Source organism: Ranitomeya variabilis, chromosome 4 (assembly GCF_051348905.1).
Source record: "Ranitomeya variabilis isolate aRanVar5 chromosome 4, aRanVar5.hap1, whole genome shotgun sequence".
Taxonomy (NCBI): domain Eukaryota; kingdom Metazoa; phylum Chordata; class Amphibia; order Anura; family Dendrobatidae; genus Ranitomeya; species Ranitomeya variabilis.
This window is the reverse complement of record NC_135235.1, coordinates 414172127-414187487: the sequence shown is the minus strand read 5'-3', so window position 1 is coordinate 414187487 and position 15361 is coordinate 414172127. Positions and strand designations below refer to the sequence as shown.

Genomic DNA, 15361 nt, shown 5'->3' with positions numbered 1-15361 from the left:
GGTGAAACATTTTCTGTTACATACTTTAGCATGCTATCAATAAGGTTATCAATGGTTATCCGAGGAACGTTCAGCCGTGCTGATTGCACTTGTGGACACAAATCCGCTGCTGGCAGCTCCCTTTACACATGCTAGGCTTGACTTTTCAGATGTGCTTGATGTACAACAAGCCCGGAGACACTGCAGGCAATGGTGGCAACTTTAGGAAGACTCTGCAGGTAATGGTGGCAACTTTAGGCCACACATGCTGCACTCAGTAGCACGAGCATCATGCTGCCTGTTGTCATTTTGAAAAATGGTTTCTGGGACACTTTGGAGAAATGGCAGTACCACCTGTCCAACCAAAAAAAATGAATGTAAAGACTTGGGCAGGTTTTTATTATAAAGTTTATAGAAAGATATATCTGACTGTTGATTGAAGGAGTCAGACAAACATATTCATGACCTATCCTCGGGACAGATAACTTAGATTGCAGAGTAAATGAAACCTGATAACTCTAGCAATCTGCTGTCACCATCTCCGGCAAGATGTAAGGGTTCATTCACATTGCATTTAGGCCTCAATGCCTAAAGTTCAATGGCCTCATTGGGGCATATGTCTGAACTTCCCCCGCAAATCAGTATTCGGACGTATGCGCCGATGGGGCCATATAATAGTGCCGCAGAGTGAACGTACGCTCTGCCGTGCATCATTTCAAGTCTTGTATGCCTACTGGAGGCGGCCACCCAGACACAGTCTGCTCTGTCTGGGTGTCTGTCTCCAGTAGGCGTACATGCCCGAAAATGATGCATGGCAATGATGGCATACCTCATGCTCGCTCTGTCGGCACCATTATAGTCTTTGGCCGTCCGAATCCCGTTTTGTGGGGGGTTCAGTTGTAAGCCTCAATGGGGCCACTGAACGGGTGCCTAAACACAATGTGAAAGCACCCTAAATAATGTCCAGAGAGGGACATGCACAGCTCTATACATTGTTTAGGGGTCACTCCCAGTTACAGGACCTCATGTTCTATCTAAGTGAATAGGTGCTAGTCTGCATTATTAGGGAGCTGCCACAAAACAGTGTACAGCGCTGTGTTGTTTCCGCTCTGTACATTATTTACATCTGGCTGCTTCCAAAGCTGATCTCAGATGATTGTGCGTCAGCGAGGTTTCAGACCCCTACAGATCTGTTATTGATGACCGATTTTATGGATAGGTTATTAGTATGTTAGTCCTGAATGAACTTTTAACATCAGGTTAATTACCCAGGATGGCACTTTATTATTTACTCAATGGCACATAAAACATTTTTGTTACAATGCCTAGAAGTCTGCTCTAAGTGTTGGGCAAAATCCTATGGTCTATAAGTGCTATCTCTTTCTGATTTCTGTATGTTATTATAGTGCCCTTGAATTAATAAAAAAAAAACATAATGTACATCAATATCTGCTTCCTACCTGGCTAGAATATTGGTAGTTAATTGCGTAAAGACAGAAAATGCTTTAGAATACAGTAGCTCCTGTAAATTCAAAAGGTAACATGGAGCCTCAGGCTTTGTCCCTGTATTTTGTCATAACTTTTCTACGCACGTTAACTTTTTTTGCTAGGTCTACATTATGCAAAGTTTAGGACTCTCTTCTAAACACTACTAAGTACTCATTGGTGCTTTTATCTCTCCATATACCTGTAGAAATGCTAGTGTGTGTACATTGAACATAAAAGGCAACTGATTTTCTCCACCGAAAACAGTAAAGGGCCATATACTGAAAAAAAAAAAGGTCAAAGCATTAGATCATTTTTTGGTAATTTATTTATTTTACTTTTTTGGTGGTGTAAAACGTTTCTGTTGGAAATTTTCAACTTTGATGGTACGTTCTTCTTTAACAGGAAGAAGATCTGATTGATATTAAAGTTAAAGTTATAGAAGATGATGAAGAAGAAGAAGAAGAGGCATTTGTCATGGGAAATGAGCAGTATAAGGAAGAGGAAAGTCCAGTAGAGATCAGTCCCGGTGAGTAATAAAAGTGCAAAAATTACCAAAACCTATTGCCTACCCTCCTGTCTGTACGATCTAATAAAGAGACTGCAGAGTCAAATATGGCTTGAGTTTCTAATTTTCTTCACTCTGTCAAGTATATTAATCTCTGTACAAAACTTCTGTTTCTCAGTAAAGTTTAGTTTTCCTCCAGTCAATCGCATAATCATCAGATTCATTGTGGATGAAGAGGAAAGAAAAATTGTGTTCAATACATATCACAAAGCATTCAGGCAGATCTGGAGATAAAGCTGTGGCGCAAGACATTGCACTAGAATATTAGACACGCATCTACTATTTATCCACTTTATTTCCTTCTTTCCCCATGACGTACTATAGTGTCATAGAGCAAATGTAGGTGTTTGGAGCGGCTTTATTTAAGTAGCCCATTATGTAAATGCCCACTTCCCCACCACCACACAACGTGATCACGGGGGTGTTGATGGGTTACCACTGCAGCCGGGGGCTAGCTGAAGGCCTCCATGCCGTCTATGAAAGCTATATTTTTGAAACTTAATCTGTGACTGGGCTTCATTGGAGATCAAGACTTAAACTATATACTGCAATATTGTGTGAAAAAAAGGACAAGCTATCAAATGAATGCAGGTTCAAATTCCCTATGGGACTAAAAAAGTGGAAAAAAAGTTTTTCAAATATTAGAAAATAAAAAACATAATCTTTAATCTTTTTTTCCAGAGTCAAAGATAAAAAAAAATAGAGATAAAAAATAAATCTTATTTGGTATTGCTGCTTCTAATCTATCACAATAAAAAAAAACTATTTATCCTGTACAGGAAATGTTGTAAAAAAAAAAAAAAAAAGCAGATTGATAAAATTTGCTGTTTTTTTTCGTCAGTGTACAACCAAGGAAAATGCAATAAAAACATTTGTATGTGCCTCAAAATGGTACCCATGAAATCTCAAGTGACAAAAAGAATGCAAAAAGTTATGTCTTTGAAAATGTCGACACAAACCAATTTTCTTTTTTTCCCAAAGTTCAGAATTTTTCTAAGCCACTGAAAGCGCAAAATTGCTATTATTGTACTGACCTGGGAAATCCTCATGCCATTCTTGTGTACTGGATAATTAATGCCATAAAACTGAAACCCAAAACACCATTTACCATTGCACCAAACTTTATTTTTTTTATTTTTCTCAGCACATTATATGGTAATGTGAATCGTCCTTAACCCCTTCATGACCCTGGGTATTTTCGTTTTTCGCTCCTTTCCTTCCCAGAGCTATAACTTTTTTATTTTTCCATCAATATGGCCATGTGAGGGCTTATTTTTTGCAGGACAAGTTGTACTTTTGAACGACATCATTGGTTTTAGCATGTCATGTACTAGAAAACGGGAATAAAATTCCAAGTGCGGTGAAATTGCAAAAAAGTGCAATCCCACACTGGTTTTTTGTTTGGCTTTTTTGCTAGGTTCACTAAATGCTAAAACTGACCACCATTTTGATTCTCCAGGTTATTATGGGTCCATTTTTCGTGATCTCGGATTAGGTGAGGGCTTATTTTTTGCGTTCCGAGCTGACGTTTTTAATAATACCATTTCAGTGCAGATACTATCTTTTGATCACCTGTTATTGCATTTTAATGAAATGTCACGGCGAGTAAAATTATGTAATTCTGGCGTTTCAAATTTTTTTTTCACTGCGCCGTTTAGTGATAAGGTTAATCCTTTTTTTTATTGATAGATCAGGCGATTCTGAACACGGCGATACCAATTATGTGTATATTTTATTTTTATTTTATTTTGAATGGGGCGAAAGGGGGGTGATTTAAACTTTTTATATATTTTTTTTTTTTTTTTTTTCATATTTTTTACAAACATTTTTTTTCTTCTTTTGCCATGCTTCAATAGCCTCCATGGGAGGTTAGAAGCTGGCACAACTCGATCGGCTCAGCTACATAGGAGCGAAGCATAGATTGCTCCTATGTAGTAGAATTGCTGCATTGCTATGAGCGCCAACCACTGGGTGGCGCTCACAGCAATCTGGCATCAACAACCATCGAGGTCTCAAAGAGACCTCTGGTTGTCATGCCGACGCATCGCTGACCCCCAATCACGTGACGGGGGTCAGCGATGCGCGCATTTCTCGCCGGATGGCCGGAAGCGCTAGTTAAATGCCGCTGTCAGCGTTTGACAGCGGCATTTAACTAGTTAATAGCAGCGGTTGAATCGTGATTCCACCCGCCGCTATTGCGGGCACATGTCAGCTGTTCAAAACAGCTGACATGTCCTGGCTTTGATCCGGGCTCACCACCGGAGCCCACATCAAAGCAGGTGATCTGACCTCGGACGTACTATGCCATCCGAGGTCAGAAAGGGGTTAAGTCGTTTAAAAGTACAAGTCATCCTCCAAAATAAAAACTGTCTTCTTACTGCTATGACTGCCTTGAAGGGTTAATAATGTTTCTCTACTATTTGCATGTTTTAGGAATTGAAATCGTAATTAATTACTTTATGCAAAGTGTACAGGAAAAAGGAGCTTGGATAATAATGTTATGTTTCATGAGATTTTTAATTAATTTTCTTTACATTTTTTATTCTCAGCTAATGAGCAAAGCAAGACCTTTGAGAGACATGATAAAGATATACAAAGTTTTCCAAGTAAGAATCCAATTGGTGAAAATTTGTGTTCAGATTCAGGACTCCACGATGCCAATCTATCATTTGATTCCTCCAATGAAGAGGGATGTTCTGATAATTCACATATCGTTCAACAAAATGCAGAGCTGTACTCTGAATCTGAGGAATGTTCTACAGAGGAATCTGAGAATTTAAGTCGGGAAAGAATGCGTGAAGTGGAAAAAACATTTCTTTGTCCTGAATGTGGACAATGTTTTGCCCAACAGGCAAGTTTAATTTTACACCGAAAATTGCACGAAAAATGTTGTGATGGACTGGAAAGCTCTCCGGTTAAAAAGCTCTTCTCTTGCTTAGTGTGTCCAAAGAGTTTTACCAAGAAATCTCTTCTCATTGAACATCAGAGAACTCACACAGGGGAGAAACCATTTCCTTGTTCACAATGTGGGAAATGTTTTACTAAGAAGTCAAATCTGGTTAAACATTGGAGAATACATACGGGGGAAAAGCCATTTTTGTGTTCTGAATGTGGGAGATGTTTTACAAATAAATCTGATCTTGTGAAACATTACAGAATTCATACAGGGGAGAAACCATATTCCTGTTCATCTTGTGGAAAGTGTTTTACCCAAAAGTCAGGACTTATTGAACATCAGAAAATTCACACAGGGGAGAAGCCATTTTCATGTTCAGAATGTGAAAAATGCTTTACCCATAAATCGGGTCTTATTGACCATCAGAGGAGCCACTCAGGGGAGAGGCCTTTTAAATGTACGGAATGTGGGAAATGTTTTGCTCGTAAATCATTTCTTTTTAAACATAAAAGAGGACACTTGGGGGAGAAACCTTTTCCCTGTTCAGATTGTGGGAAATGTTTTGCCAAGAAGTCGAATCTTGTACAGCATCAAAGAATTCACACAGGGGAGAAACCATTTTCATGTTCGGAGTGTGGGAGATGTTTTACACAGAAATCAGCTCTTGTTGAACATCAGAGAATTCATAAAGGGGATAAGCCATTTATATGTTCAGTTTGTGGGAAATGTTTTACCCAGAAATCTTATCTCTTTAGACATCAGAGAACTCACACAGGAAGTAAGCAGTTCTTATGATCACAGTATATGAAAGATTTAGATCAAGATTGCGTAAGTTAATCACAAAAATTAAGTCACTCAATTTCTTAAATATTCAGATGACCGGTAATCCATTTTGTCAAAAGTAGCTGTTTAACGTGAATTCTTTTAAAACAGCTTGACTCAGTGAGCAAATTATTCTTACATTCTTCTATAGGCATTTTTCTATAGGCGTTCTTCACTGAGTTCTTCTCTCCTGTACATGAGAGGACATTATCAGGCATTGTTCATACGTCCATTCAGACATTTACTGTGTCTATTGCCTTTTAGGAGTAGAAACATGGAACAAGTTATTCATTGTATCGGTTATGCAAACGGAAGCAAAGTGATCCCATTAATTATTATGGGGCTCGTTTGGTATCCATTCTTAAATCCCTTCACACCTCAGCCATTTACTTTTTTCTTTTTGTTTTTTACTCCCCTTCTTAGAGCCACTACTTTTTATTTTTGTGCCCACATAGCCATATGTGGGCTTGTTTTTTACAGGACAAGCTGTACTTTTAAGCGACACCATTTATTTTGTCATGTGATGCACTGGAAATCGAGAAAAATATTCCAAGTGTGCAATCTCACAATTTTTTAATTTTATTTTATTTGTTTACCCCTTCATGACTGGAGGTATTTTCGTTTTTTGCTCCCATTCTTCCCAGAGCCATAACTTTTTATTTTTTTTTTGTAAAAATGGCCATGTGAGGGCTTGTTTTTTGCGGGGCAAGTTGTACTTTTGAACGACACCATTAGTTTTAACACATCTTGTACTGGAAAACGGAAAAACAATTCCAAGTGCAGTGAAATTGCAAAAAAGTGCAATTCCACAGTTGTTGTTTTTTTTTTTTTTTTACCATGTTCACTAAATGCAAAAACTGACCTACCATTATGATTCTCATTACAAGTTCATGGACACCAAACATGTCTAGGTTCTTTTCTATTTAAGTGGTGAAAAAAATGCAAAACTTTGGTTAAAAAAAGGCACCATTTTCCGAGACCTGTAGCATTTCCAATTTTCGTGATCTGGGGCTCGGTGTTGGCTTTTTTTTTGCGCACTGAGCTGATTTTATTGCAATGTAGCGGTGACCAAAAAACGTAATTCTGACGTTTTGAATTTCTTGTTATGCCATTTAGCGATCGGGTTAATTATTTTTTTTATATTGATAGATCGGGCGATTCTGAATGCGGCGATACCAAATATGTGTATGTTTGATTTTTGTAATTGTTTTATTTTTGAATGGGGTGAAAGGGGGTGATTTGAACTTTCATGTTTTTTTATTTTTTCTAATATTTTTAAAAACTTTTTTTTTTACTTTTTGCATGCTTCAATAGTCTTCATGAGAGACTAGAAGCTGCAGTTGTCTAATCACCTGTGCTACACAGAGGCGATGAGCAGATCGCCGGTGTGTAGCAGAAATGCTCGCTTGCTATGAGCACCGACCCATCGGTGACACACGATCACGTGACTGGCACACTGATGGGCGGGATTAACAGCCTGCTTCCGGTAAGCGTGAGTTAAATGTTGCTGTCAGATTGACAGCGGCATTTCACAGGGTAAAAGCTGCAGGTGGAACGAGATTCCACCAGCGGCTGTTAGAGGCACATGTCAGTTGTTCAAAACAGCTGACATGTGCCTGGAAAGATGTGGACTCCGTGCCAGACCCTTCATCAAAGGGAGGGATTCTGACGTGTGTACTATTACATCCAACGTTGGAAATGGGTTAACTCTACGGTAAAACTGACCTGGCAATATGATTCTACAAGTCAGTAAGATGCCAAACATGAATAATTTTTAGTTTTGTTTTGCTTTTTTAATTTAAGTGGGGTAAAAAAAAAATAGGATAGTTGTAAAAAAACCCAAAAAAAAACACAATTTGCTTTTGTTGCCATTTTTCGAGACCCGTAACGCTTCCACTTTTCGGGCTACAGGGCTGTGTGATGGCTTATTTTTGTGCCCTCATCTGACATTTTTACTGATACTACTTTGGGGTAGATACGATGCTTTGATCAGCTCTTCATTTTATTTTTCACAATGTTGTGGCTGCCAAAAAAAATTAATTCTGACATTTAAATTTGTTTTCTCCTTTCACCATTTACAAATCAGATTAATTTATTTAATATTTTGACAAAACTGACTTTAACTAATGCAGCAATACCAAATTTTAGAATTGTTTTATTTTTCTGAGGCAAAATGGAGGTAATTTGATTGTCATTTCTTCTTAACACATTTTTAAAAACATTTTTTTTTACTTTTTACTGAATTTAATACTTAGTTACATAGGTTGAAAAAAGCCCAATCTTTCCAACCTCTCATCATATGAGAGGCCTTCCATCCCTTGTGATAATGTAGTTGCCCGCCTTTGTACTGACTAACTTCTGAATATCCGTTTTAAAATGTGGAGCCCAAAATTGGATCCAATGTTCTAGATGTGGCCTCACAAGGGATTTATAAAGGGGTTACAATACGTAGGGATCGCGGGATTTTATCCTTTCCTTAGGGGACTTGAAGCCGTGATAGCTTGTACTATACATAGCAGTGCATTAGCACTACTATGTATAGTGAAAATGACGATCTCCTATGAATGCTAGCCACAGAATGGCTTTCACAGGAGAATCGTCATGACAACCACAGGGGTCTTCATTAGACCCTCGGCTGTCATGGTAACAAATCAGTGCCATGCGATCACATTCCAAGCATGCTGGTGGGTGCGTGGAATGACTGCCTGTACGTGTTTAAAGCTGCTGTGAGAAATTGACCTAGGCATTTAACAGGTTAACAATTTCGAGAGGAGCTCAGCTCTGTTCGCGGCTGTAAAAGACACAGGGTGGCCATCATCTGCTGAGAAAGAGGTGAAATCGGCGTTCGATCCTGCTTCAGAGGCAGAAACACGACATGACATAAATGTATGTGATATGTCGTGAAGGGGATAAAATGGAAAGAAAAGTCCTGCTGGAGAGCATTATTTATATTCTAAAAAACTAACTGATCCCATAATACTCAATGGGGCCCCTTTGTTTTCATTTGAATAATTTATGCAATGGAGGATAACTTATTCTGTTTGTCTGTTCCTAAAATGGAATGTTCTAATGGACATGCTAACAGAGCCTTATCAGTTAATTATTAGTGATGAGCGAATATACTAGTTATTCGAGATTTCCTGAGCACGCTCGGAGGTCCTCAGTATTTTTTAGTGCTCGGAGATTTAGTTTTTCTTCCCGCAGGTGAATGATTTACATCTGTTAGCCAGCATAAGTACATGTGGGGATTCCCTAGCAGCCAGGCAACCCCCACATGTACTTATGCTGGCTAACATATGTAAATCATTCAGCTGCGGCAAGAAAAAGGAAATTTCCAAGCACTATAAAATACTTGGAGGACCCCCGAGCGTGCTCGAGAAATCTCGAGTAACGAGCATATTCGCTCATCACTATTGATTATCATCTCTGGGCGCAGTGTAATATAAAAGACCGCCCAAACGCCCTGTGTCTTGCTTTGGCTGCAGCGCTGACATGTTAACAGCGCTGCAGCCAATCCATGAATGAAGCAGCTCTGAACAGGGTGTTTCTCCTGCACTAGCAAAGCTGCTGAACACTCTGATTGGCTGCCGCACTGTCAATGTGACATCACCCCCGCAGCCAACAGTAGACACAAGGAGCAGTGGCAGAGACTCGGCGGTGGACCTAGGGACGGAGAGTACAGCTCTGATTGCTTTTTAATACCAAACTGCACCCAGGGAGGAAAACTAACTGAAAGGAGACCGCCCCTTTACCAGTGTTTTAGCTGTTGTATTATTGTGTGCAGGAAGATATTTTAGTTTTCATAATAAAGGAATGGCTGAAGAAGTTTTGGTTTTGTGGTCATTCTGTGATAAAATTCAAAAGTAGGGGACAGGTGGTTTGTCCTGATGAGGAAGTCTGTGAACTTCGAAACGCGTTGACAATAAAACCACAAATCCTGGATTCCATCTTTTCCATCTGGAAACCATTATTGGTGTCTTCGGCAGCGCCAAAAAAGGTTGATCCTCCAGTTAGTTTGCTTCTTAGAATACACCCTTGGATCTGCAGAAGCCATTGTTTTGCGCTTTTATGGTGTTCTGGTCTTACAATGCCAAGTGAGTACATTCCTGAACTTGTTAGTCTTCCATCATCTATTTTTGCAGGACCCTATATTGCGCTATTTTTTTTCAAACTTTCTTATTGAAAAATAGGGGACAGGCATTCACGTAGTAAGAATTTGGTGATCCTTTGCAGGAGTTGGCAGAGTAAGTTTCCTGTTGCATAGTATTTACACAGTATATGGGCACTTCATGGTAAAGTTCTGATATGGCAGCAAAGAATGAACTGGATGAAATTTCTGGAACGTAGGCACAACTCTGATGAGAGTAATATTCCTTGTGTACACTTATACTCTGCCCATTCAGCCAATTAGAGGCTTAGAAATTAATAGAAAAAAGAAGAAATAGCTTGAGGAAGAAATCAGACCAATTTAAAAACACGCTGTTTGAATGTGATTTTTTTTTTTTTCCTTTATACTTGTACTCTTTTTCACAGCTCCCACTGTAATGTTATTTCTGCTTCTATTTATTATCTGCTGCACATGTTGGGGAATTGTTAGACAGAACGATGGCAGTGCACTTTAATTGCTAATGATTTAACATTATTTTTTTAGGGGGGATGAGGGGTGCAGTGTATCATAATGCAGCTAGCCATTTAGCCTTTAAATAGTATGGGCCACTAGTAGTTGTCGAATGTTGTGCTCTAGTTGTGTTGTGGCACAGAAATGGAGACAAATGTTCATGCATCCTTCTATATATGTTATATTGTCTTCGAGACAAGACCTTAGATATTGCATAGCATGCAATAGACACTAAACATAACTAAATAAAGTCAATGCGAAGTTATCATTCCCTTTATGCCAGAAAACTAGCATAAAAACACAAAGTCCACGCCAAGCGGTCACACCTCCCGGATCGTTATACCGGACATATGAGCGGCGTTCACCAGTAACTTATATTCAAGTGGGATTTCTAACTCTGCCTCACACATTGATAAAAAGACAGAAGTCTCTTGAAAAAGGCTAAATAGGCTGAAACGTTGAGAAATATATGTAACCTGTCTATCAAAAAGTCTACAGATCTTATTTGTATGGAATCCCACCAACGCACTTATTTTTTCATTGGAATAAAGATAAAAGAATGACAATGAAGTGAATTTCTTTTTTTTGTGTGCCGGAGTTTTTTCTATTTTGTGTATTGGACTATTTTTCTCCTTGGCACCACTAGTTGGACAGTGAGCACCCTCTTAAACGTAATTTTTTGTATTTTATTTAATGCTCAAAGAAGTGTGGAGGGGTTTTCCCACAAAGAAAATTCTGCTTCGAGGTGATTTATGTGGAAAAGCTGTGGTTATCATTCTACCCGTAATGGGGGTTGGGTTGCCACTATTGCGAGGGGAGCTGGATGTGACTCAAGACCCTCTCTCAGAGCTGGATGTGGCTCTCAAGGTCATAAAGGATGGGAACCACTGATATACAATATCCTTATGAAGAATGCTCCCATAAAGATAATGTGTGCAAACTGTAAAGCGCTGCGGAATATGTTAGCGCTATTTAAAAATAAAGATTACACAGGTCAACAAAAAAAAATTTTTTTTCTGGTGTCCAAAATATTTTAATGAATTTGGGGTATTTTTGGGGTGCTGATTCTGAATATGCTATCAGTTTTGCCAGATTGGCTCAAGTTTTTGAGATTTTTGGTATCTTATTTATAGCACTTGTTGGTAAATGCGACGCATCATCTCATTAATTTCTTTGGATTAGTACTTGAACTGAGCAGTTCTCAATATAGTTTTGTGTTAATTAGTGTTCTAAAAGTTTGTTCATAGCTTGATTTTTGCACTAACTTTATGTTGTTGTCTGTTTTCCAGTGAAAAGCATGAACTCATCAAGAAGAAGTTGTCTTAACGATCCAGACTCATTCTGTTACATTTGTGGTGAATACACACTGCCAAAACATAGAAGAAACATAACAGACTTCGTAAAAAAAGTGTATTTTGCCTATTTTGGGGTTATGCTTGGGGACCAAGACAAGTTTTGGGCACCACACATAGTGTGCAAAGCATGTATCGAATTATTACGAAAATGGACCAAAGGACAAAGAAAAAGCTTCAAATTTGGTGTTCCAATGGTGTGGAGAGAGCAAAAAAATCATCATGATGACTGTTATTTCTGTGCAGTGCAAGTGCAAGGATTCAATAAGCATAAGAAACGAAAATGGGAGTATCCGAACATGGAATCTGCAAGAAGGCCTGTCCCTCATTGTGAAGATGTGCCTGTACCTGTGTTTACCATGTTACCTGACCTTCCCCCACCTGATGATGATGAAATGCAGGGTATGGAGCTAAACATTAGTTCTGGAAGTGAACTAGAATATGAAGGAAGTTTCAGAACACCTACGCAATTTACCCAAGGAGAGCTCAACGATCTAATAAGAGACCTCAACCTCTCAAAAAGTGCATCCAAACTTTTAGCTTCAAGGCTAAGTGAAAAAAATTGTCTGACGCCTGGAACTAAAATTACATCTTACAGGACCAGAGAAGAAGCACTTCTTCAATTTTTCTGTGAAGATGACCTACTTGTATATTGTAAGGATATTCCTGGCCTGATGCTGCAAATGGGTTTACAAGTATATCGTCCTGAAGACTGGAGGCTTTTCATAGATAGTTCTAAAAGGAGTTTGAAATGTGTTTTGTTGAACAATGGCAATCAGTGTGCATCTCTTCCAGTAGCTCACTCAACTAAACTTGCAGAACAGTACAAAAATGTCAAAATGGTCTTGGAGAAACTGTGCTACCATGAACATTCGTGGCTGATATGTGTTGATTTAAAAATGGTCAACTTTTTACTTGGACAGCAAAGTGGATACACAAAGTATCCTTGCTTCATCTGCATGTGGGATAGTAGAGCAAAACATCAGCACTGGGAGAAACTGAATTGGCCTCCAAGGGACACCTTGACAGTAGGAGCATCAAACATAGTGAACGAACCTTTGGTGGACAGGGAAAAAATCATTCTACCACCACTTCACATAAAGTTAGGATTAATGAAGCAGTTCGTCAAGGCATTAGACAAAGATGGTAATTGCTTCATGTACATCTGCAGATCTTTCCCTGGTCTTAGTAGCGAAAAACTGAAGGCAGGAATCTTTGATGGTCCTCAAATTCGGAAACTCATTAAAGATTCAAATTTTCCTAAGGAAATGAATGACATTGAAGCTGCTGCATGGTGTAGTTTTGTGTTGGTAGTGAAGAACTTCTTGGGAAATCAAAAGGCAGACAATTATGAAGAACTGGTACAAAACATGCTATTGAGATTTAGAAATCTGGGTGTACACATGAGCATTAAATTGCATTATCTTCACAGTCACTTGGACAGATTTCCAGAAAACCTTGGAGATTTTAGCGAAGAACAAGGGGAGAGATTTCATCAGGATATTATGGTGATGGAGGAAAGGTACCAAGGCAGATGGGACAGACATATGATGGCTGATTACTGCTGGAATCTACAGCGTGACTGCCCAAATAGCTCACATAGAAGAAAATCATATAAAAAGCGCTTTTCCAGCGATTAAATGTCTCCTATCTTTCATGTCTTGTTCATTTTTGAAGATTACTTTCTAAAACTAGTTAAAATAAACTAAAATCAACATTTACTTTGTTAAATTTATTGTATTCATGACAATATCAATAAAGTTAATGCGCGTGTAGCAAATTACGTCTTTTTTTTTACACATTTTACGAAAAATCTCAAAAACTTGAGCCAATCTGGCAAAACTGATGACATATTCAGAATCAGCACCCCAAAGTTACCCTAAATTCGATGAAATATCTTTGGCACCAAAAATGCTGTTGACCAGTGTTATTATTATTGTAAAACAATTCCTGTTAGAGACTACACCATTATACAATACCAGCAAGTACCCACATACAAATAGTGCAAGCAAAGACCAATGCAAAGCCCACCTTTGTTGTCTACACACTACATACAGCGGGGGAAATAACTATTTGATCCCTTGCTGATTTTGTAAGTTTGGCCACTGACAAAGACATGAACTATCAATAATTTTAAGGGTAGGTTAATGTTAATATTGAGAGAATACAAAAAATAAAATTCATAAAATCACATTGCATAAATTGTATACATTTATTTGCATTTTGCAGTGAGAAATAAGTATTTGATCCCTCTTGCAAACAAGACTTAATACTTGGTGGCAAAACCCTTGATGGCAAGCACAACAGTCAGACATTGTAGTTGATGATGAGGTTTGGGCACATGTCAGGAGGAATTAATGCCCACTCTTCTTTACAAATCATTAAGATTTTGAGGCAGTCCCTTGGCAACTCGGATCTTCAACTCCTTCCATAAGTTTTCTATGGGATTAAGGTCTGGAGACTGGCTAGGCCACTCCACTACATGTGCTTCTTTTTGAGCCACTCCTTTGTTGCGTTGGCTGTGTGTTTTGGGTCATTGTCTTGCTGGAAGACCCATACACGACCCATTTTTAATGTCCTGGCGGAGGGAATGAGGTTATCACTCAGGATTTTACAGTACATGGCTCCATCCATTCTCCCATTAATGCGGTGAAGTAGTTCTATGTTCTTAGCAGATAAACACTCACAAAACATGTTTCCATGTTTTCCCCCCACTGTGTATAGACCTCTATACTGCCTACACATTACATACATACACCTGCTGCCAAAATATTATATTCTCACCTCTGCTGTCTTTGTTACATACATGCAAACCTCGAACGTGTAGTCATATACAGTATCTGCATACTGCTTACACATTACATGCATACTCCTATTCTGAATATTATATGCATGCACACTCCTGCTGTCTACTCATTACATACATGCACACCTACTGTCTACACATTACAATCATGCACACCTCTGCTGTCTACTATTACATACATGCCCATCTCTGCTGTCTATCCATTGCATACATACACACTTCTGTTGTCTGTGTTGCATACATGCACACCTTTGCTGCCTACAATTACATGGATGCACGTCTGCGGCTCACACATTTCATGGATGCACACCTCTGCTGCCTACACATTACACACATGCACACATGTGTTGTCTACACATTACTTGCATGCACACCTCTGCTGCCCACACATTACACTTATGCACTCCTATGCTGGCCACACATTACATGCATGCACACCTCTGCTGCCCTCACAAAACACGCATGTACACCTGTTATCTAATTTATTAGATCAGTGCACACCTCTGCTGCCCACACATTACTTGCATGCACACCTGCTGCCTACACATTACACGCATGCACACCTCTGCTGCCCACACACATTACTTCATGCTCACCTATTGCCATTACATCCAAGCACACCTCTACTGCCCACACATTACATACATGCACACCTCTGCCTACACATTACACGCGTACACACCCGCTCCCTACACATTACTTGCATGCACACCAGTTGCTTACATATTACATGCGTGCATGCACACCTTTGCTGCCCACACATTACTTCCATGCATACCTATGCTGCCTACACATTACTTGCATGCACACCTCTGTTGCCTACACCAGGGGTGTC

At 39.1% G+C, this 15361-nt stretch overlaps 1 protein-coding gene across 1 annotated transcript in view; it reads left to right on the top strand.

Annotated features, from left to right (window-relative positions):
• LOC143767902 (uncharacterized) overlaps positions 1-15361 on the top strand; it is a 79602-nt gene that overhangs the window by 38537 nt on the left and 25704 nt on the right. Inside the window, exons 4-6 of the mRNA XM_077256423.1 lie at positions 1870-1993; positions 4582-5713; positions 12319-13228. Of these exons, the coding sequence (XP_077112538.1) occupies positions 1870-1993; positions 4582-5713; positions 12319-13228 (2166 nt within the window). The remainder of the gene's footprint in view (positions 1-1869; positions 1994-4581; positions 5714-12318; positions 13229-15361) is intronic.